Consider the following 27,826-nt stretch of genomic DNA (forward strand, 5'->3'; position numbering starts at 1 on the left):
GGGAGGGGACCCGCCCGCTGGCCCCACCTACCGGCCGGTTCGGAGCAGAGGGCGGGGCGACGCGCGCTAGGTTCCCCGGAGTGATGTAGTAACCCCGCCCCCCAACTGTCACACCAGCGCATTGTCACGTGTGCGGCCCACGCGCCCACCTCCCCGATTGGGCCGCTAGGGGCACGTGTTCCGGCAGCCGCCGACTCTGCGAGAACAGCCGCCACACGGGGGACAGGGAGTTCGTGAGCCCCGCCCACTCCCTGGGTAGGGGACAAGGAGCCACGCCCACTTCCCCTCCCCTATAGGAGACCTAGACCCTTCTCTCACTCCCCCGTCCCAGGGACAGGAAGCCCCGCCCACTGATCCTATCGAAGACTGAGCCACGCCCACTGCCATTCCCTCTCCCTCCCCCCACCCCCATAGGGTGCTTGGGGCTGCAGAAACGGATCCATTTCCTCTTCCCTTCAGTGGTATAAGGGGTGGGCAGGTTCACCTGCTCTGGCTTCCCCAGTGTAAGTAGAATGGGGGGGCCAGGTCTTTGTTCGCGGTGTAATGGGGCAGGACTGTTCCCCTCTGTATTTTCCAAGTTGCTGGATGGCCCCTCCTTACCTGTTCGTGAATAGGGGATAGTGAGTGGGGTCATCATGGTCCAGTCCAGCTCCACCAGTACCTGTGGGTCATGGTCCTGTTGCGCATGGCCTGTCACTCTGTGACACCCCCATGTCCCACGGGGGCACTGGCTGCATGGGGAGGTGGGGACGGAAGTGGAGGTTGTGGTACTGTTGTCACCCTCTGGGCAGGAGAGGCTGAGGGGGCCTGCTCTGCTGCTGCGTCTGTCTCTGGGGAGAGGGGATTTGGCTCTTCAGTGGCACTGAGCCAGCTCCTCTCCCCAGCTGGAAGTCACGTTCCTCAAATAGGATGCAGGTCACGGTCCCAGCACTGCCCTTGGGGAAAATGCTTCTGTGTGCAGAGGAGCCTAAGAGAAGCCATGCCCAAGAGGATCACTTATCATATTTTCCTGTGGGAGGACGTTCTGTCCTGAATCTTCCAGCAATTTCAGCAACTCTGTTAGTCCCTACGCAGATCCTTGCCAGGAGAGGTTGGCACTAATCTACCCTCTGGTGTGTCAGTGTCAGGGCCTCAGAATGGGGAAGGAGGGAGGCCTCTACTTGCCAGTAGGAAGTAACTGCAGGCTCGCTTTCCCATTCAGGGTAGCTTTACTACCTGTTTTTCTTTAGCGAAGGGTAGGATGGAGACCTTGGATGAGTTTGACAATGAGTACCCCCTCAGTATGTCATTCTGCAAGCTGATTTCCCCAGAGGACTTTGAAGTACAGTCTTTATCCTACACTGAGCAGTGCCTGCAAGAACTGTATATAAACATGGAGCGTAGCCCAGGGATCTGTGAGAGGGTCATGCGAAAGCGGAAGCAGATGGACAAAGAGGCAGCTGGCCTGGCATCATTCTTAAAGGTACCTGCAGTGCCTTCCTAGCTAACAGCTCCCCATTCCCCAAATATCTGAGATTATTGGGGGGGAGATTTTATGAGGAATAACAGCGAGAGGGTGTCTCTCTCAGAGCCAGGAACTCTGACTACTCTAGTAATGAGCCAAATCACCTTGTAGTTTTGCACCACCACTCCTTCCCTGTTTCACCTTACGCTGCTGGTATCTGTGCCACAAGAGGAGGAAAAAGTCTGTTTTCCAAACAGTATATGAGCTTTCCTGAAACCTGCAACCCTCTCAGGGTTCCCCCCTGTCTCCAGCATGGAAAAGCCTAGATGTAGCCTCATCATGTGACCTGGAGCAATCTCTTCTGGGACTGGGGAACCAAGTGCTAGCTTGAGACCACCACTAGTCTCCACCTGTGTGGTGACTCTGATTCTCAGATCGCTATTTGCAGAGCGGTCCAAGCCTTAAGGGGAGTTAAATGTTACTGAAATCACAGGTTGTGGTGATATATGTTCAGCCTGATCAATATGAATGCAGTCATGTGATTTCCACTAGTGGGAAATTATGGGAGCAAATTCCCCTCACCCCATGGAAAAATTACTCTGTTTTTAAGGATTTTTTTTATGTTTGTTTGCTGGGGGAGTGTGCAGGGAATAGAGGCTGGAATTGACAGAGGAAGTGATACTGAAGCTATTGTTGTACTTCCTCCTTTTCCCTGTAGTAAGGGCTCCTTAGGTTGACTCTGATACACTCTCCAGCTCTGTATCTGCTCTGTGATATTATTAACTTTCCCCTGATTCCAACCCACATGAATTTAATGGAAGGCTGAAGGTATCTGACAATTCTGTACGTCACTGGAGCCTTGAAGTGAGTGTAAATGTCCCCCTGAGACTGCCCCTTGTGCAGGGAGCTGCCTGACCAGTGTAAAAGCTCTACCCCATTCCTTCTCCTAGTCCATAGCATAGGGGTGCATTGAGGAGATGGCCAGATTGCACGGCACTACAGCTGTTCTCGGCTTAACAGGGTTCACAGGGAGCTATGGGAAGCAGAATGTTAGAGCAGCCCAGAGGCACAGCCCTACTCACCATCAGAATTGGGGGGGGGGTTTAAAAAGCTATCTTAAAGCTACCTTTGTGATTTCAGATCACTAATGCTCCCATTGCACACAGAGCCTGGTTTTCAGTTACTCTGTTCCTGTACTTGGGGCAGGGATGGAAGCTGTGGGAGGGACAAACAGAACATCAAAGCCATAACAGCTGGTATGTGCGATACTGGAGAGATGGTGAGGTAGTCTTGTGAACCAACAGTCCACTTTGGCTATTAGACAGCAGTTCCCGCTGCAGAGGCGAATAGCAGTGCCTTACTCTCCCTTTCCCCTCCCCCCCCTATGTTGTTTTCTAGGCCAAGTTTTTCTGGACACTTCAGGGAGAGATGAATTACTGTAACTATGTGGGGATTGCGGAGATGCAAGAGAAGGTGGTGCAGCTGAAACGAGACATGCAGAAAGTGAACAACTATGCTCGGGGTAATCCCTGTGCTTCAGTCTCCATTTAGGCCTGTGGCACAACTCTAGGTTGTGATGCAGAAGAGAAAATGCAGCAATGTTATAATAGTGCCTTTCCCTATTGGGAAGGGATAACTCAGGAGTCTAAGCACAAGCTTGAAATAACTAAGCTCCCTGAAACAGCAGGCTTGAATCCACCCTTCATGCTTCTGAGGCAGTTTCATTTAGCTAGCATCTCTCTAGTGATTTTTATCCATAGATCTGAATGTTTTACAAAGGGAGATAAGCAGTATTGTTTCTGTTACCTATGAAGAAATAGCCACAGGGAGGTGAAGTGATTTTGTGACAGTTACACAGTGAGTTGGTGGCAAGGCTGTGAATTGTACCAAGGTCTTCTGTCTCCAAGTCTAGTGCCTGGACAACACAGCCTTCCCAGTTTGCCTCATTGTCCTGGGCCAAAATTTCCCTTTCATTGTGCACCAGTTTTGTGCCTATTTGCCACTCTCCCACCCCTGAGATGGCTATGTTTTAGTGGTATTTATGTATAAAAGTTTGTGAACCACTTTGGGATGTCTGGGATGAAAGATGTTCTAGAAATATTAGATGTAGTCTATGATATAGCTCTGATGTGTCCTTCTCACTCTCCTGGTTATATTAGCAACTGGTATAGAGAGGGAGGGGTGTGTGTGTGTGTGTGTATCAACCTAAAGCACTCAGCGTGCCGCACACTAACTGTGTAGACCCTCCTGATGCACACTAAAAGTTCCCTAGTGTGTATTGACATACTATAGTTTGAAACAGAGAGATTGGGGACTGTCCCTTATCATTCTGATCTAATTGGCGGACAGCAGCTCTGAGGTCTGCCCAGAAGCCTATACAACTGCATAGTTTTGAACTACTTAGAAGAGCAGGGAAAGGACAACCCTTGACAGGGAAGTGCTCTCTCTGTATCCCCACTCTGGGGTCTAATTCCATGCATTATTAGGTAGTCTGTGGTAGCTGCACATGCACCTCAGGCCAGGCTGGGGGTTACCGTTGTCCGACTAGAGGAGGCTGTAAACTATACGTGTCAAGATGCTAGATATGAGTGAAGGATGGAGCTGTGTCTCATGGGCCTGTCCAGCTCTGAGGTCTGTATTTTGGGGCTCATCAGGGAAAACTTAACTCAACATAAGAACATAAAAACGGCCATACTGGGTCAGACCAAAGGTCCATCTAGCCCAGTATTCTGACTTCCGACAGTGGCCTATGCCAGGTGCATCAGAGGGATGAACAGAACAGATAATCATCAAGTGATCTATCTCCTGTCACCCATTCCCAGCTTCTGGCAAACAGAGGTTAGAGACACCATCCCTACCCATCCTGTTTAATAGCCATTGATGGACCTATCGTCCATGAATTTATCTAGTTCTTTTTTGAACCCTGTTATAGTCTTGGCCTTCACAACATCCTCCGGCAAGAAGTTCCACAGGTTGATTGTGCGTTGTGTGAAAAAATACTTTTTTGTTTGTTTTAAACTTGCTGCCTCTTAATTTCATTTGGTGGCCCCTAGTTCTTGTGTTATGAGAAGGAGTAAACAACACTTCCTTATTTACTTTCTCCACATCGGTCATGATTTTATAGACATCTATCATATCCCCCCCTTAGTTGTCTCTTTTTCAAGCTGAAAAGTCCCAGTCTTATAAATGTCTCTTCTTACAGCAGCCGTTCCATACTCCTAATCATTTTTGTTGCCCTTTTCTGAACCTTTTCCATTTCGAATATATTTTTTTTGAGATGGGGCAACCACATCTGCACGCAGTATTCAAGATGTGGGCGTACCATGGATTTATATAGCGGCAATATGATATTTTCTGTCTCATGATTTATCCCTTCCTTAATGATGCCCAACATTCGGTTCACTTTTTTCACTGCAGTTGCACATTGAGTGGATGTTTTCAGAGAACTATCCACAATGACTCCAAGATCTCTTTCTTGAGTGGTAACAGCTAATTTAGACCCCATCATTTGATATGTATAGTTGGGATTATGTTTTTCAATGTGCATTACTTTGCATTTATCAACATTGAATTTAATCTGCCATTTAGTTGCCCAGTCACCCAGTTTTGAGAGATCCTTTTGTAGCTCTTCGCAGTCTGCCTGGGACTTAACTATCTTAAGTTCTTTTGTATCATCTGCAAATTTTGCCACCTCACAGTTTACCCCTTTTTCCAGATCATTTATGAATATGTTAAATAGGACTGGGCCCAGTACAGACCCTGGGGGACACCACTATTTACCCCTCTCCATTCTGAAAACTGACCATTTATTCCTACCCTTTGTTTCCTATCATTTAACCCATCTCTCTATGCATTTTGGAAAGATTATGTCCAGCACAAACATGAGTCCAGCATCTCAGTTGCCCCCTCTGCTTGAGCAGGGTTTTCCTTTTATTGTGCTTCCATGTGAAACTGAACTGCCCTGAGGCTTAGAGGATATTTTCCAGGACGAAGAATTTGTCCAGCAGCCTTTCCATCAGGCCTGGCATCCATTCCTTTAGCAGCAGCAGAGGCTTTAGGCCCCAGTAAGGATATATGACCTCTCGATGTCGCAGCACACCAGCCCGCACCACTTCCCGGGCACACTCTTCTTTGGGATTTGCCTGCATGGTGATTTTATCACCGACGCTTTTCAAAGCATTGTCTGGGATAAAGAGAACAATTATCACATGGTATCTTCTTCCCTCTCTCCTTCCAGATTAAACAGAGGGTGCATTGGGGAACATGAACTCTCTGAACTACAGGAGCCAACTCCCAAACCTTTTCTATACTTCTTAAGATCCTCATCATGTAATAAATCTCCTGACCTCCCCTTATTCCCCTGAGATTCTCTCTCAACATCTGGATGATATTTATCCCCTTCTGCACTATGTGTTGCAGCCTAATGATTGGGTCTGCTCAGTAGAGAGTAGCTTTTTTGTTTTACCTGTGTCAATATATCCCAGCACAGCAACTGTGACTGAGAGACTGATCTCGCGAAGGCGCAGCTCCCTGCGTAGCGAGCTGTAGAATCCTTCCAGAGCAAACTTGGCTGCATTGTATGAGAGGGTGAATGGTGCTCCTATGCGACCTGAAGAGAATCAAAGCAATAGGAATAGCTGAGAAGTTCCGCTAAGGAAACAATTTGCTGAGGGAAATGGTTTTAGGCAAGTGGAGCTATCAGAGGACAAGCTGGAGTCTCTCACATAGATCCAAGTATAAATACTGTTCAGATCATTTTTCTGTTGCATAATTGCCAACCTCAGTAACCAGACATGGCTTCTATTAGATGGGGCAGCCCTACCAGCTCTTGCTGGGATCCCATCGAATCTCACAAGCTAAACAGGGTCAGGGCATGTCAGTACTTGGGAGGAGACCTCCAGGGGCACTTGTAGTGTTGATGGTTTCGTAGGTGGCCCTCTTTACTCTGCTTTGAGTTACTACTCAGACTAAACCACCAGGTAGCTGCATTTCAGTGATGGGTGAGTGATCCCAGTGAACAGTTTGTACAGAGCATTTTGAAAGACAGATTTGGAGGAGAGTTGTAATTACTCATCCTCTGCCAGCAAAGAGTTAACAAAACTTCTCTGGAACTAAAAGCCTTTGTAACAGGCAAGAAGAGATTGACTGTGGGTTGTAACTAATGGCTTTTCCTGTGGAGGAGGTGAGATGAGACAGTGATTCCACCAGTATTGTTAGCTGTGAGATTGGTTTGACTGAGTAGGGCAGCTTGGACGCGTTCACTGGTAACTGAAAGGAGCAGCCTTTCTTACCACTCAGGGACGATATGACAATGATGCTGCCCTGAGACTCCTGTAGCATGGTCATTGCAGAAACTGTCAGCTGGACGTAGCTCAAGAAGTTGACAGTCATGGAGCTGGTCACTGCTGCCATGTCTCCTTGGAATGGGCCAAACCGGCCACTTCCCCCAACGTGGTTCAAAACCAGGTAGTCAAGACCCCCTGAAAGAGAAGGGGAAACACAGATTCAGATGAAGCATGTGCATCTGTTCTTGGATCAGGATGGATGCGGTACACTATCTGCCCTCCCTGCTCCAAGATAGCAGCCGTTCTGAATCAGAGTCCTACCAGAATCGGGATCCGCACTGGGATGCACTCACATTTCATCACAAATATTTCTTAGGTGGAGCTGGACTAGAGTGACCAGACAGCAAGTGTGAAAAATCGGGACAGTGGGTGGGGAGTAATAGGAGCCTATATAAGAAAAAGACCCAACAAACGGGACTCTCCCTATAAAATCGGGACATCTGGTCACCCTAAGCTGGACTTACAGTCATTGAAGTCAATATTTAAACTCCCACAGACTTAAAAGGGAATAGAACTGGACTCTGGTATGTCGGCCTTGGTCCCAAGCTAATTCCCACTCTCTGTTCCCCAGAGTCAGGATGCACATCAACTATTCCCATATACCCTCCTGCTGATGCTCTTGATGGCTGATGGCTTTGGACTCAGGACCCTAGCCGAGAAACCACTCACAACTCCATCCTGCTCATATGCCAGTGGAGCCATCTCAGGCATATACAGTCAGGCTCTGCTTTTCCCTCCTCTGTGCAGACTGCTGGAGACCTACCCCACTCTCGCTGCAGCCTTCCCTCCTCCCCGATAAATCCGACCCAGCACCCACTGTATGTCTGAGTCTGACTTGCTGCAGCTACTCAGTGCACACTCGAGTGCTCTATTGTGAGAGATGGTGTTTATTCCATCTGACACTGAGCACAGGCAGCTTGGGATGAAGCAGTAGCTGTTGATTAAAGCAAGCACCCTTTTCCATGGAGGGCCCCAACATCTGTGATGGAATAACGTTAATGGCTGTTCAACTTCCCAGTGAAGCTGTCCTGCTACCACTGAGGTTTAGTGCAGGGATTTCCCAACTGGGGCATGGGGAAGTCCCCGTTTGGAAGCCCACCTAAGCCGGTCATTCTGGAATTCTCTGCATCTCTGCTGCCAGTTGAAGTAATTAGTTATTAAAAAGAGAGCTCCACTAAGCCTACAGGGAATCAGTGTTTGGGAATCTGCGTGGCTGGGCCAGTCCCTAGGATGGTTAGGTTTTTTCCTGTTAGCAGAAAAATGGAGCATCGTGTTTCCGGGAAAGGCAGCATGGGTGATTGCAGTAGGTGACCCAGGAGGGGTCTGTGTCCTTCCCTGTTCCAGGAGGACGAGGAAAAGGAGGGAAGAGATGCAAGTTTTACCCAGTTTGTTTCTGGCTTCTTCAATGACATTCTGGGCTGAAGTCAAGTTGTTCATGTCGGACACCACGTGCCTGGCAGAACTCGCCCCCAGTTCCAGACACTTCTGTGCCACCTGAAGAGAAAAGAGCAGCTATTAGCAAAGAACTCGACATTGCAGCAGGATGTGCAGCCTTCCACATCGCAGCTGTTTCATAGCACAGAGTAGAGCATGCAGCCGCTGCTTCAGTTCGCCCCAGGTTAATGGATGGGGCAGGAGCTAGGTCTAGCATGAAATAGAAGGGACTGAATGCAGCTGAAGAATCACATTGGACAGGGGAGCAAGGAAGTGATGATTTGCAGCAGCATGCTCAAGGCCACATCCTGGCCTCGGGTGTGAACACAACTTCTGTTGAGAGAAGGGGGTTGTAATGTGGGTGAGTGGCCAATGTGTCCTGGTGTTTGGCCACCCCTGCACCCTGCTGTGTGGGATTGGAGAGTGGGGTATAATAGAAGCCCAAATGTTCCATTTCTCCACCCTCCTTGGGTTGCCTTCTTTTGGGGTCTTACCTCCTTGAGCTGCTTCTCCCTCCTGGCAGTGAGGAGCAGGTGCGCTCCCATTCGTGCAAACTCATAGGCTATTTGTTCCCCAATCCCAGTGCTCGAACCAGTGACCAGCACACGCTTCCCTCGCACCAGTTCTGGAGGTTTAAAAGGCTGTTAGCAGGAATTTGCCCCACTGCTTCCCTAAGATCCTGGGCATAGGGGAGCCCCAGAACTCCAACACTGATTCTCTCAATCCCAACAATATGTGCCATCGAAGAGGGTCTATCTCTTCATCTGTAAAATGGCGGTAGTGATACTCCAGGAGTACTGAGAGTATTCGTTTGTAAAGTGCTGAGTGCTGGCACTAAATTGTTTGTACAACTGGGGAGTCATTACACCTTTGATCAGCCTGACCTGTTGGAGCAGAGATCACTTGTGATATGGGCTTATGTGTAATTGGACAAGTTAGGGAGGGAAAGGACCTATTAAGTCACCCCATCCCTCTCCCTGCCACTACAGGATATGGTACATTTACTAGGGTTCGTCCAAGCTTGCTTTAAATGTCCCAAGCAATGGGACTTCCACTATTTCCCTTGGAAGACTATTCCACAGGCTGGCTAATGCATCTCTCTGCAAATGTGGCCTTGCCTGCTATTACAGAAAGCATGTTCCCCAAATGCATCGGTCCTGTGATAGTTCCCAGTCCCCAGAAAGTTGGTTCTCTCAATGGCTCCTTTTAGAAAGAGGTATTTTCTCCCTTTCCTGATATTCAGGTTCCCCAGCCTCTGAAACAAGGTTATCCCAAGTCCTGGTCTGTCTTTGCTACTCAGAACAGGCATTCCTCCTTTGTTACCACCTGGAGGAAATCTGCTGCTGCAGCCACAACAAGCTTCCATTGTGATAACACGTCTGCAGTAAAGTATCTGGCTTCTCTTAGGGCATCGTTGGGGCTCATTTCCTGTCACTGTTTTGCATTTTCTAAACTCATTGGAGTGGTTCCCCTTACAGTGGAGACTGAGCCACACGCTCCCTGCTTCATTACCCCCTTTCACACTGGCCCTTCTCTCTGTTCACCTCTTGTTTTTCAGCTCCAACTTTCTATATGCCTCTTAAATAGATCATTGTCATAGATTTAGCTTAGTTTTAGAAAGTATTTTCAATTGCTTTGGATGCTGACAGTAGTCACCAAATGGGGGCCATCTTTTCCCTTTACATTGAGCTGTGAGAGTGCCACAAAAGGGGACTAATTTCCGTCCTGATTTCAGCTCATTTTTTGGCAATCAGCGAAGGATCTGATCTGTAACAGGGAGTCAGCCCTAGCCCTCTTCTGTGTCTGGGGTGTGAATTCCCTGGGGACCTGTCCTGCTTTGCTTACCTGCAGATAGGGTTTCCTGGCTGTAGAAATAATAAGCACATAGGCCAACAAGGAGCGAGAGGAGAAGTCTGATTGCAGCCATTGTATCAGCTCTGTGATAGACACTGGAGTGAATCATTAAACCCAGCAGGCTCTTTCATGTCCAAGTGATTAAACCAGTGAGGGTCACAATCTGATTTCAGCCTATGCCACTCTCTGATTTCTCTCACCAGCCTCACATTGGAGCATTGCGTCACTTTCCTCCTGCCAGCAGGTTGTACTAGACTAGGTATGTGCTGAGGCAGCAATTTACTGTTTAACCCAGATCGACATTTGGTGTCATCTCTTCTGAGCTGCATCCAACTGTTCTGGCTTGAACTACATAGAAGACGTTAATTGGCTGCTGTTTAGGGAGACAGTTACTCGCTTTTGTTGTGGGAGAGCAGACTCTGGAAGCTGCTGCAGACCACTAGCAGCCACTTGAATGTCCTCTTACTGTCCCTTGTCAATATGAGCATTTTGAGGGATGGGGGGTTAGGGTGAGACCCAAAGAACATTGGGGACAGCTTCTCCATCCTGACTGGCTGGTAGGGAGCATCACTAAACAGTACTATATACGTTCTTATACCGTGCTCATCAGCATAGTATCTGAGTGCCCTCCAATAGTGCATTAAGCAACATGATTAACATCTGCCATATGTTGTTTGGTCTCTCATCCTCTCTCCACAGGGAGAAGTGTATGCATTGGTGTCTTGTTTTGGCAGGTTTTTTAATAACTATACATGTTGCTATACATTTGTTAGAGAAGGCAGGTGAAAGAAATGCACCTTGCAGTTGGAGTGGAAGGTGGTGTGACTTGTGATGGATCTTAGTTCCTGAGGGAGTTAATTTCATAGTCTTGGACCAGCTCCTGAGAAAGTTCTGTCTCCTGCACAGATAAGCTTTTACCCTTATGGTAGAGAGATCCATTGAGCTAGAGAAACATGGAGAACATTGTCAGTGGAAAGCCATTGCCTCCCTCAGAGACCAGAGTGGGTCTGAATCTTCCCTCGTGTATGGCACTTTGCAGGATTTTTCTCTCACTGGCTCCCCACCATAATGGAGTGATAGAAGGGTCCGGAAATGCTCTCCTGCTTGGCAGTGATCACTGGCTATAAGAAAGGGAGGCTGAAGAGTTTGGCTCCCCGTTCAGACAGAATTCACTGTGAATGCTAGTTATGTAACAGAGCCTTGATGCTAAAGTGATGGGCACATCAGAACCACCTGGACTGCAGTTGCAGCCTTTCTGTTGTGGGTCTGCTGTAAAGGAGAGATTAAGAATTATGGCAAATGCTGGTCTAGTCCATCCTGAGATTAAACTGACTCAAGCACCCACAGCAGGGAGATGGTTCAGTTGTGTAAGCAAGGAAAGCTGGCTGAGTTGTTTGGATTGCTATGCTTGAGAGAGATGCAGAGAAGCAAGTCTGAAGCCTGTACACAGCACCCTGCGCTTGACGCTACAGAGGGATGCTCAAGCTTGTGGGACATAAATGCCAGCAGACAAGAACGGACCAATAGCCCATCTAGTCTGGTATCCTGTCTCTAACTATAGGAGGTGTAAAACCCTATTGGCCATAATGTACCTAACATCTGATACTGAATCATTGCAGGGGAGAATTCAGGTGCTCAGGTAATGCATTGAAGCGTGACAACTGTTGGCCCTTATAAATATTCCCCTCACTGGTGCCTCTGCAGATGCCATTTCTACTCATAAAGTGTGACATTATTTTACAATGCAGTGGGTCTAATTTTCAAAGCTATTAGCAAAAATGCATAGGTAGTTATTGAGGTTTCACTTGGGCTTTGGGTATCTCCACATGCCAAGTGCCAGCTATGAGTCTTACTAGCTATCACACGCACAAATAGTAAATATGTACATTTGCCTCTAGCTTTTTGAAAATCATGCTCTCTAGACTATACTAAGCTATAATGATGCACTAATATATTGTGGCTGTGTTTCACTTTTTTATGTGTTGTTGTAGCCATGTTGGTCCCAGGAGAGACAAGGTGTGTGAGGTAATATTTTTTATTGGATCAACTTATCTTGGTGAGAGGGAGACGCTTTTGAGTTTACACAGATCTCTTCTTCTTCGAATATCTTTGGACCAACACCGCTACAACAGCGCTTCTCTATACCAGTCATTATTTCCTATATTCAGACAAATTCAAGATACATAGGTTACAGAAAATGGGTGCATACGTGTGTGTGTGTGTGTGTGTGTATGTGCAGAGCTTGGGCTATTTGCCAAAGAAAAAGGACCCAGCCACAGCTGAGCTGCAGGCAGGATGGGTGGATGAACAAGATCAATGGGTCCCTTCTGGATTTTAATGACTAGGAGGAATGTCACTGCATTAGACTGAAACCCAACAAATCAAATCTGTTTTAACTATGGGCGTTCACTGGGCACGTCCAGCACACGAGGGTTTTGCTCCCTCTCAGGAGAGTGTTTTAAGCAGGGAGCAATCAGGTGCTTTAAGGGAAATGTCCTCTCTGAATTTATTACTGGTGAAAGGTGCTAGATTGACAGGCCTGGAGGGCAAAGTCCTCTGTCCAGACATTCACTGTCTCACCAGCATTTCTCCTCTCTAGCCTGGAAGGACAAGTGCCCAGGATGGGAGAGTTCAGTCTCCATGACCTCTCTGCTGAGACAGCCAATAGGTGGCCAGTTGTGCTGATGTGGACACTCACCCACTAGGAACTTGACTGAGCCCCTCCACATATATTTCCTGTAGGCCACAAGCAGCCACCAAGAGCTGGTAACTTTCTGTCACAACTGACCTGAGCTGCATTAGGACACCCTGATCTAGGTTCCATTGACTGTTACCAAACCCTGAGCCATCCAGTTCCCCTCTGGGCTTGATTTTCAAATACATAGTATCACAATAACTGAAGAACTACATTGCACCCTGCCTGCCTCTCTGGGCAGTGAAACACACCTGAAGGCCTTACAGTTGCTGGTTTGAAGTGCTTTGGGGGTGTGCTTTTGTCTTCTTTTCTCATAGCTGCAAAGGCTGTTAAAGTGCGACGTCCAAGGCAAGTGACTGGGAAGAAGCAAGCTCTGGAGGGAGGATTCTGTCCCTCCTGGGCCAGGACTTCTGGCTCCACTGCTCCTCCCAAGTTCACCATGCCCAGGGTCTTCGGACCTTTTCCTGAACTGATGAGCAAGCAGGTTTGTACTTGGATCTTCCACTAATATATTCCTAGGGACCCCAGTCCTGACATATTGTCAAGCCATGCAAGTCGTCCAGGCTGCCTGGGGTCTCTGTGCTACCCTCACTGTAGCAGAGTACACATGGCACCTGTCCCAGGCTGCAGGCCTCTCTAGTGTGAAGGTAACTCTGACTGTGGGCATTAATACAGGAGCAGGAAGCAAGGCTCTCCCAATAGGACGAAGCCCTCTCTCAGTAGCTACTCCAGCCCCAGGCTCTCCCCGCAGAGATTCTGTAGGAAAGGGGCAGGAGCACTGGCTGTGGGGGAGCTCACAGTTACTCCAAGTCTAGCCTCCTCAGCAGAGGTCCTGTAGAGAGTGGGGTAGGCATGCTACCAGCATCTCCATCCCAGCTTTAGCCTTTCCCAGCAGAAGCACTGACTGGTGGGTTAGCTAACTTGCTTGTGAAGAAATAGTGCTTGTGCCGTTGTCCAACGAGTATTTTTATTTCCAATAGATGGACAGAACAACAGCTTCGAACACTGACCTGAAGCACCACTGGGCTGGGGTGTCGACAATGAACCAAAAGAGGTTTGAGGCACTGGGGAGGGTCAGTATTGGCTAGGAGAGGGTGAGAAAGCAAGGAGGAGAGGAAGCACGTCCCCACTTCCTTATAAGTGACGGGGTGAGGGGGAAGTGAACGTGTGATGGAGTTGGAGGGAAGCAGGCACTTGTCGGTTGTGGGCCGAACACACATTTGATGCCCTTCAGCCCCTGTAACGCTGCTCCTCCTGCAGCCTGGTCAGTGTGACGCAGGGATGTCTTCCCTCTTGTCTGTTCCTATAGGACTACTACATCTCCCCCCCCAGGTGCCCCTGTCCTCCGGGAACCAGGGTGAACAACAGGGCACTGCACAGTTTGGCTGCGGTGAGTGTTAGCTCTCTTCCTGAATGCCTTGTCTTCCAACAGCATGATCGATCTGCATCCTGTAGTGCTGAACCCTGGTGGCTTCCAGGCCTCCCTCCAGGCTGGTAACCACCTCAATAAGCTAAGGTACACCAGTCTCTCCAGGTAGGTCTCATTAGTTACCCGCTATCTCAGGGCCAGATTCTGATCTTCTTGTTCTTTCTGAGTAGAACTGTACTGCACAAACAGTCCCAGTGAAGAAATGACAGAAGGTGCTGCTTCATGTGAGAAAGGGATGAGATTATGGCCCTTGGGGAGGGGCCTTTTGGCTCACTGTGGGATCCCCTTTTTAGGGAAGGAAAGGGGAATTTGATTACACATGAAGGGCTCTGATCCTGTTCTCACTGAAGTCAGTGATGGCCAAGCTTCCGCTTCAGCAGAAAGAAGGAATCCCATCATCTCAGCCTTATGCTGGTCAAAAACCTCCATAGCGAAGAAAAGGTTAAAGTCCATTGCATAAGAGTGCTAACAAATGAAGCAATGCAGTTTAGAGGATTGACTCTGCAATGATCAGATCCTTGATTGGGAGTGGGAGAAAAGAGGCAGTGTAGTGGTAGTGAAGAGGCTGTAGTGCATTTGTATACCATAATACTCTGTGCAAGTAGGTTCTGACCACTGGGAATTCATTCCATACCATGCTGTTCCTGTGTATTTATATGTACCTCATGTAAACCATTAGAGGAATGTGGCTTAGCCTGATTTATCAGTAATGCCTGAAGGGTGCTGTGACTCCTTTCACCGGTGCTCAGCTGCTTGTACTGAACAAATAGGGATAGGTGAAAGAGGTTAGCTACCCATCACATTACTTCTCCCTGGCGAGCCTCACTGGAAATGTTTTCTTGTTCTAGGCCTCCTGGGAACAGTCCCAACCCTTCTCCACAAAAGGCAGGCCCTTCTGACATGAAATCCACACCTTCTGTTTTCGACACTCCCATGCTGTCCAGGTTTCAAGGTGGCTCAGAAGATGACATGGATAATGAGAAACCTGGCCCCAGTTCCCCTCCAAAGGGGGCATAATTGTCTCTTCCTGTATGGAAAGTTGCTACATGAATAAAAGTTCCATGCAAGCTCCTTGATTGTGGGTGAGAACTCTGCTAGGTTTAGGAGCAATGACGTTAGTACAAAGAGAATAGCTGATTGATTGCTTGGGAGGCTTTGGCAGATGGGGCAATTCTAATAGGCCAGAGTTGACATGATACTTGTGAGCATGAGCAAACAGACCTATGATTCATTGCAAAGGTGTCCCCCTTTAGGTAGAGCTGGTGGTCTGTGGGCAGGGGGACATTAAGCTACCTCACTTCAGATGGCATGTGTAGCAGGCTCTCCTCTAGCTTATTAGTTACAGCTGTCCTGGTCTGGATTTCAACAACTGCATGAGCAGGGAAAAGCTCTGTGTCACATAAGCAGCGCTCCCCACTTTGCTACTTGAAGGGGCAGTGTCCTTTCAGCAAGTGACCACAGTCCTGGCCCTGTGCAGTTATTATTATTCTCTTTGGAAGGTTACTGTAGGAAACTGCCCTTGAAGATGGCACTGGAGCATTTTAATCTGCATCCTGAATGGAATCTTAAGGACTCACCACAACACTGACACCCACTTATAGCAAGCAGGTCAGCTCAAAGACCCAATGTTTCACCCAGCGCACACTTCTGCCTCTCAATCTGTATACAGCGAAATACGTCTTAAGGGACCAACAGAAATTGGTAGCTTAACAGAGGTGGATCTTCTCTTAGTGGTGGGTGGGACAAAATGAGGGATGGGGATATTTTGGGCTGGTCTGTTTAGACAGAGTTCCCTAATCAGGGTGGTCTCTTGTGCAGGTGTCATCGTATTACTCTTTTGCTTCATCTAGTGCTAATAATTTCAGCTTGAATTTCTGAACTGGAAAAATTAATCTGACGCAGGCATGAATTTGACTGATTCATATGAGGGGAAAAAATTCCAAAGCAGCAACATAAATCTTGTAAGCAATTTTTTAATTTAATTACACACTGAAAATCTACTCCCAACTGTGCATTCCCGAGAAGGTAATAGTTTAGGTAGAAGCAGCTCTGGTAAGACTGATTCAGTGAAACTCCAGCAATATCCCAGTAATTTTTTTTTTTTAAAGGTTCAAATAGGAGCCAGGGGTAGCTGGAAAATTGTACAGCACCTCCCTCTGGCCCAGTAATACTCAGCCTTCTCCCTGCTAGAAGAAGAGGATTTGTTCAACTGATAACCCACCCCTCAAAGAAGTCTCTCTCTGGAAAGCAGCTGCATTTAGCAGGTGCCCTTGTTCAACTTCTCTGCTGAAAACCTTTTTTCTAGTACAGGTTCCTCCCAGCTCTGGGAGAGCAGAGTTCCGGCTTCACGGGGCCTGTCTTATGCCATCCTCTCTCACCTGCTTGTGACATTAGATCCCCCAGCTGTTAAAACCCTCTTCAGCTCTGTGCTCTCCCTGCCCCCTATTCCAATTTGTCTAATCCCTCCTCTAAGCTCCCCTTCCCCAACCCTCCTCCTGGTGCCAATTGTAAGAGAAGTGTCTTGGTTTGGAGATGCAAAAGTCTGATCATGCTGTCCCAGCACCTTGCAGTGAAGGCAAAGCAGAGGCACAGTAGACTGTAGGGACAGGTAGGGCTGAGAGAATCTCATACCAGACGCTTCCCACCCCTCCTGCTTCCAGGTAAATGGAGACCATAGTTCAGTGCAGGAAGCTGATCTGATTGGAACGGATGATGGTTTGCTGCCCTCTGCTGGTCTCATCAAAAGATGCACCTTTAGATCTCACCTCTTTTTGCCTCCTGGGTTGAAATAGCCTCTCTTAAGAGATTGTAATGGATCAATAAGCACCTGACAATATGAGGAAAAGAAATTGCTTTATGTTGATTATTATTTGTATTACCATAGCACCCAGATGGAACTTGATACTTTAAAAATCAGTGCCCAATTAGCTGTGTGCAATCCTACGAGGCAGTGTTTTTGTATTATCACATCCGTAAACTTTGCACTAAAAATCACAGTGCACAATGGACCTTGGTGAGTCACTTTTTTTTTAATGTCCTGACACCAAGTTTCAATGATGTGCTGATCAGCCACTTTGTGACCCTGTAGCTACTCCCTGGGGGCTTTCTGCTAACTGCCTTGTTAAAGTAACTATCTGATTGGAACCCAAAGACACCAGAAAACTAAAGAATCAAGTCTGAAAATTCCTCTAGCCCCATTCTCTGGGAGGATTAGCATCCTTGGAGCCATTCTCAAACCCAAAGAAGTCAATGGGAATTAAGGGTGCCCAGCACCTTTATTTAAGTTCATTAATTTGTAGGCAGTCAGCCTTCCCCATCAGGACTGCATCAGTCAGAGCTGAAACTACATGACCAAGTGTTGGCACCTGTTACTGGGATGGCTTTTTGGTCGGCTGATCTCATTCCCTATCCTGCCAGAAGTGCTCAGCATTTGATGGGTGTACAAGGACCTCCTGCTACTCAGTGGGTGTGACTGACAATCCCACGTCAGCTTGTCACAGGTAAGGCCGGGGAGTTTATTCACCACGAACAGGGTACTTACCTTGAGTGGGTGCAGGTGCCTAGCTCACTAACACTAGAAGCTGGGTCACCGCGGGACAATCAAAGGCAGTAACTCCCCACACCGGGAATTCAGTTTCATGGATGCAAAGTGATCTGACCTTGTGGGTCCAATATTAATGATCACAATTGGCAGCTTCTTCTCATGGGCAGCAAGTGCAAACCTGTAACCAGAGTACACCTGCAGGGACACAAAGGAACAAAGTGATGAGGAGCCTGGACAGGGGAAGAGCTATAAGAAAGTACCAGTCCGCACAGGCCATTGCCCAGTGGTGGGACATGATTGTTCCCTCTGGTGTATTTGCAGATACAGACTACACAGAAGAATGCTACATAAACTACTCTTCATTCAAGCACTAGATCCTTTCTTCAAACCTGTACAGGATGGGAGCAGCTGCTATTTAACTCCTAACAGGGGAAAGATTTTCAATACTGTGGAAAATATTCCCCCTTCAATGGGTTTTTGTGACTTTCCTTGCCACCGTTAGGTAGTTATCATAGGGCCCTGCTTATAGCTTCCACCTTCGTGGCCTATCTCCTCTGCCCATTTGGTCCTGCTGGTGAAGTCCGGGGATAAACGTGAGACCTTGATCGCTTCCAGGCACAGGATTATGACTTCACTTCAGGCTCAAGAAGCAGTTTGGCCCCAAGTATCCTGAAGAGGTAAGGATTGGAACTCAACGGCCTTGGCCTTACCCACTCACATCAGCCCTTGAGACGTGTGTGAGCATTTTACAGTGCAACTTCATTCTGTAAAGTAGCTTTCATGTAAGTTTTGTCCCAGACTCCTTCCCAGGTTAAGTGGGAGTCAGGATAAATAACAGCAAAGGCAAGAAGTAGCTAACGGAGAAAAAAAGACTTTTTATTTTATTTTATATTTTATTTTATAATGGAGATATCCATCTCCTAGAACTGGAAGGGACCTTGAAAAGTCATTGAGTCCAGCCCCCTGCCTTCACTAGCAGGACCAAGTACTTATTTTGCCCCAGATCCCTAAGTGGCCCCCTCAAGGACTGAACTCACAACCCTGGGTTTAGCAGACCAAATGCTAAGATGGCAAAGCAAAGAAGGGGAGCTGCCCAGCAGGGCTGTTCCAGAAAGCAGGTGAAGGCTCTCTGCTCCCTCATCTGCTTCAACTTTTTTCAGCAGTCTTATGAGGAATTCACTTGCAACTCTGTTCTCTCCTGGCAGAGAACGCTCTATGCCAGTCTGCTTTCTGCAGGTCTCCAGCCCGGTAATGTATAAGCCTTCCCACACTAGAGACAAAGTTATTTCAGGTTGCCATTCCCATAACGCTAGGGCGTGAGAGGAATATGTTAGAAAATTCAAAGGAAAACTTGAAGTGGGGGGGTGAAGAGGGATTTTGCAGCACTCAGGGGTCCCATAACTTCCTGATATTTCATATCGGTCTTAATAGGGTGCTAAAGACAAAAGGTTTGGGCAAGAAAAGGTGGGACCGTGATCTTTGCAGGGTTAATCTGTATCTAAAGTCAGGGCTACCTGGGCAACCGTGGAGATTAAGAAAGTCTAGCTGAGATAGCAGTGGCAGATCAGAGCAGTATCAGGGAAATGGCTAAGTCAGACTGGCACTGAAGTGAAAAGCACATTATAGGTACCCCAAGGGATGGCTGTGAAGCCAGATTATAAAGAGAGTAGAACAAAATACTAGGAAACTCTGGAGACTGGATTGAGATAAAAGGGATGGTGGTCCCAGATTATGGGACCAGGGAAAATTGCAGAGACAGTAGCCCTGAAAAATAGGAATACAGAGAGGAGAGATGAGCAGTTACCTGCAAAGAGGATCCTGCCACCAGCATGGAATCTGATTCAGCCAGGCGCTTGTGCACAAAGTCCACTTTCTCCCGGCTAACTGTGTCCCCGAAGAACGTTACATCTGGCTTCAGGATCCCACCACATTTGCTGCAGGCCGGGACGCGGAAGTTATGCACCTGCTCCTCCGTGAGGAAGACATCCCCATCAGGGGCTATGCCATGTGCTTCAGCTCTCCAGGTGGGATTTAGCCCTTCAAAGCGCTTCTGAAGCTCAGAGCGGGGAGTTTGCTCTCCACAGCCGAGGCAGAGAACCCTGAAACAAAGTTCATGGTCTTTCAAAGGGCCCCATCTCCACTGGGCTGCAGCGATTCACTGAGCCAAAGATTTTAAGGCCATCTAATCTAATCATCATCTGACCTCCTGCATAATACAGGCCCGAGAACGTTACCAGTCATTCCTGCGTGAAGGCTGGAAGGCCCAATATGGCCCTCACAACTCTGTGTTTAACTATGACCCTGAAGGAAACTGCCCTATGGGAGCAGGTGGGTTCTAAAGAATATGTGATCTAAAGCAGTGCTTTTCAACCTGTGGTCCATGGACCCCTGGGGGTCCACACACTATATCTAAGATTTCCAAAGGGGTCTGCACCTCCATTCAAAATGTTTAAGGGTCCACAAATGAAAAAGGTTGAAAACCCCTGCTCTAGAAAGTCAGAATGGCTCAAGAAGAGATCTAAGGGTACGTCTTCACTGGCAACGTTAAAGCGCTGCTGGGGCAGCACTTTAACGTGGCTGTCTAGTTGTGGCACTATTGCTGGGAGAGAGCTCCCCCAGTGCTCTAAAAAGAGCACCCCCACGAGGGGAGTAGCTACCAGCACTGGGAGCACAGCTACGAGCGCTGGTGCACTGTCTACACTAGCACTGAAACTTGCATCACTTGGGGGAGGGGGGTGTTTATTCACGCTCCCGTGTGAGAAAGTTTCAGCGCTGTAAAGTGGCAGTGTAGGCAAGGCCTAAGTCCTCTACCTACTTCCCACCTCCATCCTCACCAGCCGGGGGCTATTCATGGTTTTAGCATTGCTCTGAACTATCACCACAGGTTCAACTTCCAACAGTGTCAACTCAGCCCAGCATCCTTCCAAGGCAGATAAACTAGCTGCCATGTTGTTTACTGTATGTGCAGATCTTTCCTACAGGGCCTTCAAACATTATGGTCCCATCTGCTCTGTGTAGACATTAATGTACCTTGGGATCTTTGGGTAAGTGGCCTTGGCTAAAATTCCCCCTCCATTTCTGTGGTGCAGAGTGCTGCTCTCCCTCCCAAGAAGTGGCTGCACAGCAGTGGTGCTGTGTACATACAGTATGCAATGTCTGTGGCATGTACTATCCTTGCTGCACTTGTTGTCTCCAAACAGGTCCACCTTCTGTGCTTCCAGCACAACACACTGATTTCAGCCCCATTTAACTTTCCCTGCACACTCATGGTTCCTGTACCCCTTCTTACCCTCACTGAGAGGACTTTAGATATGACAAAAAAGGAGAAGCTCCTAATTGTAACAGACTAAAGGGGAAACGAGTCAAACAGTGCTGCACAAAAGGTGTGTGAAACGTGGGAGCATCTGGGCATAAGATGTTCTGCCCCTTGAACAGCATCTGTGGATAAGCCACCCTCCCACCATAGCATGGCAACTCTGTGCTCACCTCCCCCGCAGTCAAGCAGCACCTTTATGTTGTCTCACCTGTGTAGTAACATGACATCTTTACATAATTCCTTGTGGCCGCCCCCATAACACCACACCCATTTATAAGCTACCCTCCCACCCATAAGATGGTACCTGTGCATTAACCATCTTTTCCCTAACCCTGTAGAGTACCTGTGTGTGCAGCCATGCAATTCCATTACCCGCTGACTCCCGGCCTTGATATGCAGGGCATCCACATTCTGGGTCACCAGCCAGTGCAGCTTTCCTAGCTTCTCCCAGTTTCTTAAGGCCAGGTGCGCTGCGTTAGGCTGGTGAGAGGAGAACTGGGGCCAGCCCACAAAGTTCCTTGCCCAGTACCTCTGGCGGGCACTGGCACTGCGAACAAACTCAGCATGCTGGATGGGTCGCCTGTCCGTCCTGGCATAAAGCCCCACCCCTTCTGAGCGGTAGTCTGGGATCCCTGATTCAGTGGAGATTCCAGCACCGGTCATTACCAACAGCCTCTGGGAATGAGAAACGAAGCGCTGCAGTGCCTCCACTTCCACGGCATCTGGAGGAGGGCTGGCTGGCACAAAGGCCAGGTTTGGAGCAGCCTTGGCCACGGAGTGAGATCTGTAATGCTGGAGCCCGAGGGCTCTGCAACCTTCCGGCACCTTCAAAGCACAGTATATGCTCATCTAGGATCCAAGGTGAATATATGGCAGTTAAATCTTAGAACACAGAGCTCTTCCTTAACTACAAGGTTACGTTTTCTTTGGCTACTGTGAGGAATTCATGATGCTGATAATGATACTTTGTCCTTCTCTTCTGCCTTCTAGTCAACAATCCCAAATCACTTTGGACACATTAATTAAACAGCACCTGCGAGGAAAGCATTATTAGCCTCCTTTTCCAGCTAGAGAAACTGAGGCATAGAGAGGAGAAGTAACTTTCCCATGGTCATGCACTGAGTCAGTGGTAGAGCTGGGACTAGACACCAGAACTCCTGACTCCCAGCCCTGTTCCCTACTCGCAGGTCTCACCCTTCCTCCTGGGTGGACAGGCAGCCCCCCCCCCCCCCCCCGCAAGTGGGCAAACTTGGAAGAGATGGGGACAGTTCTTCACATTTTATGACTTTTTTTAAAGGGACACCAAGGCAGGGGAAAGCCAGAATCTACCTAACGCATGGCTTTACACTGGGTTGCAGTTGGACAGCGTCCCTTTCAGGCACATGTGATGGGCACCAAGACTGGCAGTGGAGAGATAGGGTAAGAGAAACGCAGGGATGTCAAGCCCATCTCCACTGGCCTTGCCTGGTTTGGGAGCCCAGTTTCTCCTCAGGTGGGACCTTTGCTCTGCTGCTCTCAGTGCAGAGTTTTCTCCAAATCCGGTGGGGAGCAGCCCACACTAAATCAACATCACACGGAGCGAAGCCCTCACCACAGCAGCAACCCCTATCTTCAGAACCCCTCCCCACAGATGATGCCCCTCCACACCACTGGCCTCTGATGAGGGGAAGGCAGAGATGACTTGCCTTGTTGTCTCCCCGCTCTCTAGGATAGAGGCCCTGCTGGTAGAGATTCCTTCAGCATCCCACCCTTTTGGGCAGGAGAGTATGGAGCCTCTGGCTGTTACAGAGCCTGGGCAAAACAGGCCTTGAATTGGTGGGTGAGTTTGTAACCTAAGCTGCCTACCAAGCCAGTCACCATTTTGGGCACCATCCCCCTCAGTATGAGCAAGAGGGGAGGCAGGAATGGGGCCTATCTCTGCTGCTTCTCTAACAGCAGGGAGGCCTGGGTTCAGTGTGTCTCTGAGCTGCTGCTCCCTTACAGGGGTCTGGAGGGAACCAGGAACAGAGGAGCCCAGTGTAGGAGGAGCAGCTGGGCGATGGAGACCGACAAAGGGGCCACAGAGTGGCCCACGAACAGTAGGGGACAGGATTAAATGACTCAGGGAGGGGAGAATGGATTTTGGAGGGCTAGCAATGTAAATTGGCTGTGGGGGGAGAATGGATTTTGGAGAGCTAGCACTATAAATTGGCTGGGGGAGGGGAATTGATCTGGGGACAGGAGAGGCATTGATTGACTTTGGCGATAGGTTGGGAAAGAGTCAAAGAGCATAGAGGAGGAATGGCACAAGGAGAGACATTTGTCCACCCTATTTTCAGGATATTTTTGTCCACTCTGTAATTTCTCTGTGTAAAAAGAGCATTTAAAAAAACCAAAATCAAACAATGGAGGGGATGAACTGCCTGGAGATCTCTGGAGACTGAGACAAGAGGATAGAAAACAGGGAGAGAATTTGTAATTCACGCCAAATAGATCAGCTTAGGCCAGCATGGGAGCCTAAAATGAAGAGCCTGATTTGCAAAGGTAGGTGCTGAGTGCCAATTACAGTCAATGGAGGTTGCAGCTTTTCAGCATCACTGAAAATGTGACCACTTTCTTAGGTACCTAAGTATGGATTTATGTACCTAATTTTAGGCACCCACATCTGAAAAGTTTGGCCTGGATTTTTCAAGGTATTAGGCCTTGCCCTGCTCAGCATTGCAAGGCCTAAGGCCCAGACCCTCAAAGGTTTTGGGCGCCGAACTCCCATTGAGTTCACATCTACCCAACTGGGGCCCGCAAGCAAGACAGGTGAAGAAATAACTAATTTGTGAATCCTGAAGGGGCCTAGTTGTGAATTAGGTGCTAAGCTGCTGGACAGGGTCAGGACTGAGGCAGAGGCAGCTGAGCCCAGGCCCAGACACCAAAATGTAGGTGCATCAGAGACTTTAACAGCAGAAACATAGATGCCTAGAAACATGAGGCACCCACAGGCTTACGCAGCAGCTGAGCAGGGATTTTGTGAGTGCTAGTGGCACCTAAATATTGGATGTAGGCACCTGAATTGGCAATTAGACACCTAATGTCTACGCTATAGCCACTACTGTGGCACAGCTGTGGCCCTGCTGCTGTGATGATGTAGCGTAGACACTTCTTACATCGACAGAAGGGGTTTTACTGATGATGTAGGTAATCCATCTCTCTGAGAGGAAGTAGCTCGGTCTACCTAGCCATGTCCACACTGGGTGTTAGGTCAACCTAACTACGGTGCTCAGGGCGCAAAAATTTTCACAACACAGCTAGGTCGGCCTACGTTTTAGGCGTAGACCAGGCCTCAGTCTGACTTGTAAATCCCTCCCCGAAATGTGTTTACAAATCTGGGACCTATAGCTGAATTTTTTAATGGGATTTAGCCAGCTAAACAGATAGGCACATGGGCCCGGAGCCTCAAAGGTATTTAGGAATTTCAATGGGAGTTAGATGCCTGAATATCTCAGAGGACATTTTCAAAGATTCAGCCCAGGTGCCCCCTAACCCATCTAGGTGCAGAAGTTCCCACCAGCTGACATTTCCAAAGCAGCCTAGGGGCTGCTACCATTTTGCAGCTAAAGAGCTGCTTTGAGCCCTAGCACAAGCTGAAGCCCCAGAGGCTCTGTCCCAGAACTGGGATTTTTAAATTAATTGGAGGAATGTCTATCTTGCCCCCAGGGCCTGATCCTGTAGGTGTGCTCTGAGCATGCCTAAGTCCTGTCAGACCCTGCAGCAGGAGGGTCCGGATGGTGGCCACCAATAGGTGGAGGGGTGGCCAGTACAGCACCTGCACAAAAGAGAGCGGGAGACCCAGGGAAATATAGGGTGAGGCGAGGTAAGAGAGGGATGAAATATGAATGGGGGTGGAAAGCAGGGGGTTAGTTGCTAGGGCACAAGCTCCCTAAGCAGATGACCTGGTTTAGATGCCTAACTCCAGGAAAAGGTTTGTGGCTGGGGATCTCAGGTGGATGGAGGTGCCTTTCTCTGGCCCGTCAGCTGATCAGACCAAGTCAGACCCTTAGATGCTTAAGCCCCTCTCCTCTGCCTGCCCCTCCCCCTGGCATTTTACTCCTGTATAGCTTAAGTGATTCCTGCTCAGTTCTGAAAATTTTACTTCCTGGTCAGCTTCTAAAAATCCCTCTCTTAGGTGCTTAACTACCTCCATCCTCTAGTCTAGGGAGTGTAGGCAGCATAGCGCTGCCTAACTCAGGGCTGAAGAGTCCACTAGACAGTGGGGCACCTAGGGCGTTAGTCATTGCTCTGCTCAGCTGAGCAATGCAACCGTCCCTTTAAAAAATCTGATCCTAACTAGAGAAGTCACTTTTGAAAATGGACGTAGCTGTTTAATGGCACGACTACACTTTAAATGCTGCGCTGCTGTAGTGCTTTACTGATGATGCTCTAAGCTGAAGGGAGAAAGCTCTTCCTTCAGCATAGTTAATCCACCTCCCCAAGGAGTGGTAGAAGCTCTCTTGCCAACATAATACTGTCTACACTAGGAGTTAGGTTGGTATAAGTGGATTTTTCATACCCCTGAATGATGTAGTTATACCAATATAGGTCTGTAGTGAAGACCAGACCTAAGTCACTTAGGCCCAGATTCTCAAAGATTTTAGGTGCCTAAAATGGATAGTGCTGAAGAGAAGCTAGTGACACAATCTTTAATAAGGGACTGACATGATGAGAGCAATGGGAGCGGACACTTGTTTATGCCTCAGCATATTGGTCAGACTGGAGAGGAGCAAGATGAGATGTAGAGAGTCTGCAGTGGTGTAGGTGGGAGATGACAGTAAGTAGCAAAAAACAAGAGAAGGGATGTACAGTATTGGAGAAATGTGGTGAAAGATGAAAGAGAAAGATTTTGTGACAAGCCATACTGAGGGGCGAGGGGAGGCTAAATGTAAAGAAAGAAATGTTTAATTAAGAGAAATACACTTAAAAACAGGACTTTTTACTTTTAAAATATGATTCTTAATCTCAATGCTTTCTAGTCCACAAAATAATTAAAAATCATTTTCCATTTCACTCTCCTGCCAAGTCCCACATCTACAGTTCTTTGTTTCCCTTGTTACAGTTGCAAAAAATACTAACATTTCACACACCGACTATAAACCACTACGGAGACAGATCAGATCAGCATTACAGCAGGAAAGGGGCAGCATCAGAAGATAACCCCTAACTCCACAGATCTCTACAGCACCCAGCTTAGCCATACCTCCATTTCTATAAAACATGCATCTTAACAAGAGAAAAATAAAACAGAAAAAATAAAGCCCTTGTTGTTAAACCAGCAAGAAAATTTCTATAAGCATTTGCAATTTCACCTCTCATGGTAGTGCCTGACCTTCAGAGAAGACAAAAAGGCTGCTGAAACAGAGAACTCTGGGAAATGTAGTTCATAAAAACAAAACTAAAAGGAAAACTACAAATCCCACAATTCAAAGAACATACATGTTGAAAAACTGAGCAAAGAAAAAAAGAACAAGATTTCAAAACACCAGGGAAACCAATCATACAATCCTTTCTCTCAAAGTCTAGGGGGAGAGATTCACATGAGTACTAGTACTAAGGGGCGGCATTCCGGCCAATCTTGGGGTGGCACATTCTGGCCACCCTGCCATGGTTTTTGGTTTTTTTTGGCAGCCTGGTCAGCAGCTCTGGCTCCCGCGCTCCGCCAGTCTCAGCCCAGCCCTGCAGGGGCACGGACACCAGCTCGGGGGGGGGCAGGAACTAGCGATCCCCGCCGCTCACCGTGCCGCCGGGCTCTCCGGGGACGCACCACTCCCTGCGGCCTGCACCGGCCTCCGCCTCCTGTGGCGCTCTGAGCCCAGCCTGGCCGAGCCGCCTTTAAAGGAGCGGCTGAGCCAGCACCTCCTGCAGCCCCCGGGAGAGGCACCCCATGGCCAGAGGGGGAAGCCCCTCTCGCCCGGCTGCGAGCGGGCTGCAGCGCCTGGCTGCCCATGGGCGGAGGGAGCGGGCGGGCGCTGCCCTTCACCCCCCTGCAAGCAGTCTTGACTGCCTTCCACGCGCTCCCTGCAGCTGCCATTTTTTTTTGCTTCGGCAGTCTGGCCACCTTTTTTGTTGTTGTTGTTGCTTGGGGCGGCAAAAAAGCTAGAGCCGGCCCTGCTCAAAGCTGTGGTGGTTCAGTCTGTGTTCCTGAGGTGCTCTGCTGCCTTCTTTTTCTGATGCTTTGTGGGCTCTGGGGGGACTTATTCTCCAGAGCAGGGAAGTGCAGAGTTCATGAATTCCTAAAGTGAATCCAGTGCTCACTCCCTTCAAAGAGCATGACTGACCCCTGAAGATGTAAGGGCAGCTTTATAATATTCCCTTCTTTCCAACAAGAAGGGGCCAGAGGAATTGGAGGTGAATCAGCGAACATAGCCAAAGCAGAGGCCCCAGTGTGACGTTGCCCTCTATATAATTTTTTGAAAATATGCTAATGAGCATGAATATAATGTAACTGGAAGATGCTTCATGCAAATGATCTCTTGTAAGGTATCATTACAAAGCTTATAATCTACTGAGTGTGGTCATCCAATTTTGCAACAGAAAAGCTTCAAAAACAGACTCCAATGAGAAACTGATGAACTGGAATTAATTTGCAAACTAGATACCATTAATTTGGGCTTGAACAGAGACTGGGAGTGGCTGGGTCATTACACAAATTGAATCTATTTCCCCATGTTAAGTATCCTCACACCTTCTTGTCAACTGTCTGAAATGGGCCATCTTGATTATCACTACAAAAGTTTTTTT

The 27,826-nt window shown here is 48.2% G+C and overlaps 3 protein-coding genes across 5 annotated transcripts; 1 reads left to right on the top strand and 2 right to left on the bottom strand.

The window, feature by feature from the left end:
• The first annotated feature begins 180 nt into the window (after positions 1–180).
• LOC117888057 lies at positions 181–15,277 on the top strand. The gene is made up of 7 exons (XM_034791097.1): positions 181–255; positions 1,230–1,462; positions 2,843–2,966; positions 13,090–13,256; positions 13,753–13,826; positions 14,205–14,306; positions 15,050–15,277. The coding sequence occupies exons 2-7, from the start codon at positions 1,241–1,243 to the stop codon at positions 15,216–15,218; spliced, it is 858 nt and encodes a 285-aa protein (XP_034646988.1). The 5' UTR covers positions 181–255; positions 1,230–1,240; the 3' UTR covers positions 15,219–15,277.
• On the bottom strand, positions 5,340–10,267 carry LOC117888056 (hydroxysteroid 11-beta-dehydrogenase 1-like protein B). The gene is made up of 6 exons (XM_034791095.1): positions 10,069–10,267; positions 8,718–8,848; positions 8,172–8,283; positions 6,736–6,924; positions 5,910–6,053; positions 5,340–5,627 (listed from the first exon to the last, which is right to left on the bottom strand). Exons 1-6 carry the CDS (start codon positions 10,184–10,186, stop codon positions 5,413–5,415), a joined length of 909 nt encoding a protein of 302 aa, XP_034646986.1. The 5' UTR covers positions 10,187–10,267; the 3' UTR covers positions 5,340–5,412.
• Positions 15,278–16,157: 880 nt separating the features above from the next.
• On the bottom strand, positions 16,158–26,451 carry SIRT4 (sirtuin 4). Of its 3 annotated transcripts, none has more exons than XM_034791092.1 (5): positions 26,395–26,451; positions 21,405–21,910; positions 19,550–19,844; positions 17,743–17,940; positions 16,158–17,028 (listed from the first exon to the last, which is right to left on the bottom strand). In XM_034791092.1, the coding sequence occupies exons 2-4, from the start codon at positions 21,908–21,910 to the stop codon at positions 17,788–17,790; spliced, it is 954 nt and encodes a 317-aa protein (XP_034646983.1). In that variant the 5' UTR covers positions 26,395–26,451; the 3' UTR covers positions 16,158–17,028; positions 17,743–17,787. The 3 variants fall into 3 exon arrangements, with proteins under 3 accessions (XP_034646983.1, XP_034646984.1, XP_034646985.1); XM_034791093.1 differs by having other exon boundaries at positions 21,405–22,094; XM_034791094.1 differs by having other exon boundaries at positions 26,415–26,433.
• Between the last annotated feature and the right edge of the window lie 1,375 nt (positions 26,452–27,826).

This window comes from Trachemys scripta, chromosome 15 (genome assembly GCF_013100865.1).
Source record: "Trachemys scripta elegans isolate TJP31775 chromosome 15, CAS_Tse_1.0, whole genome shotgun sequence".
NCBI lineage: Eukaryota > Metazoa > Chordata > Testudines > Emydidae > Trachemys > Trachemys scripta.

What these genes read in the sequence shown, in the direction of transcription:
- LOC117888056 (XM_034791095.1), bottom strand. Translation starts at nt 10,186, where the DNA reads ATGATTCACTCCAGTGTCTATCACAGAGCTGATACAATGGCTGCAATC. An exon ending in AGAAGCCAGAAACAAACTGG is followed by an intron (nt 6,925 to 8,171) that starts GTAAAACTTGCA and finishes CTTCTCTTTCAG; the next exon opens with GGGGTCTTGACTACCTGGTT. An exon ending in GCTGGGATATATTGACACAG is followed by an intron (nt 5,628 to 5,909) that starts GTAAAACAAAAA and finishes TCTTTATCCCAG; the next exon opens with ACAATGCTTTGAAAAGCGTC.
- LOC117888057 (XM_034791097.1), top strand. Translation starts at nt 1,241, where the DNA reads ATGGAGACCTTGGATGAGTTTGACAATGAGTACCCCCTCAGTATGTCA. An exon ending in AGTGAACAACTATGCTCGGG is followed by an intron (nt 2,967 to 13,089) that starts GTAATCCCTGTG and finishes CTTTTCTCATAG; the next exon opens with CTGCAAAGGCTGTTAAAGTG. An exon ending in AGGTACACCAGTCTCTCCAG is followed by an intron (nt 14,307 to 15,049) that starts GTAGGTCTCATT and finishes TTCTTGTTCTAG; the next exon opens with GCCTCCTGGGAACAGTCCCA.
- SIRT4 (XM_034791092.1), bottom strand. Translation starts at nt 21,910, where the DNA reads ATGAGCATATACTGTGCTTTGAAGGTGCCGGAAGGTTGCAGAGCCCTC. An exon ending in TTGCATGGCTGCACACACAG is followed by an intron (nt 19,845 to 21,404) that starts GTACTCTACAGG and finishes ACTTTGTTTCAG; the next exon opens with GGTTCTCTGCCTCGGCTGTG. An exon ending in TGGCAGGATCCTCTTTGCAG is followed by an intron (nt 17,941 to 19,549) that starts GTAACTGCTCAT and finishes GTGTCCCTGCAG; the next exon opens with GTGTACTCTGGTTACAGGTT.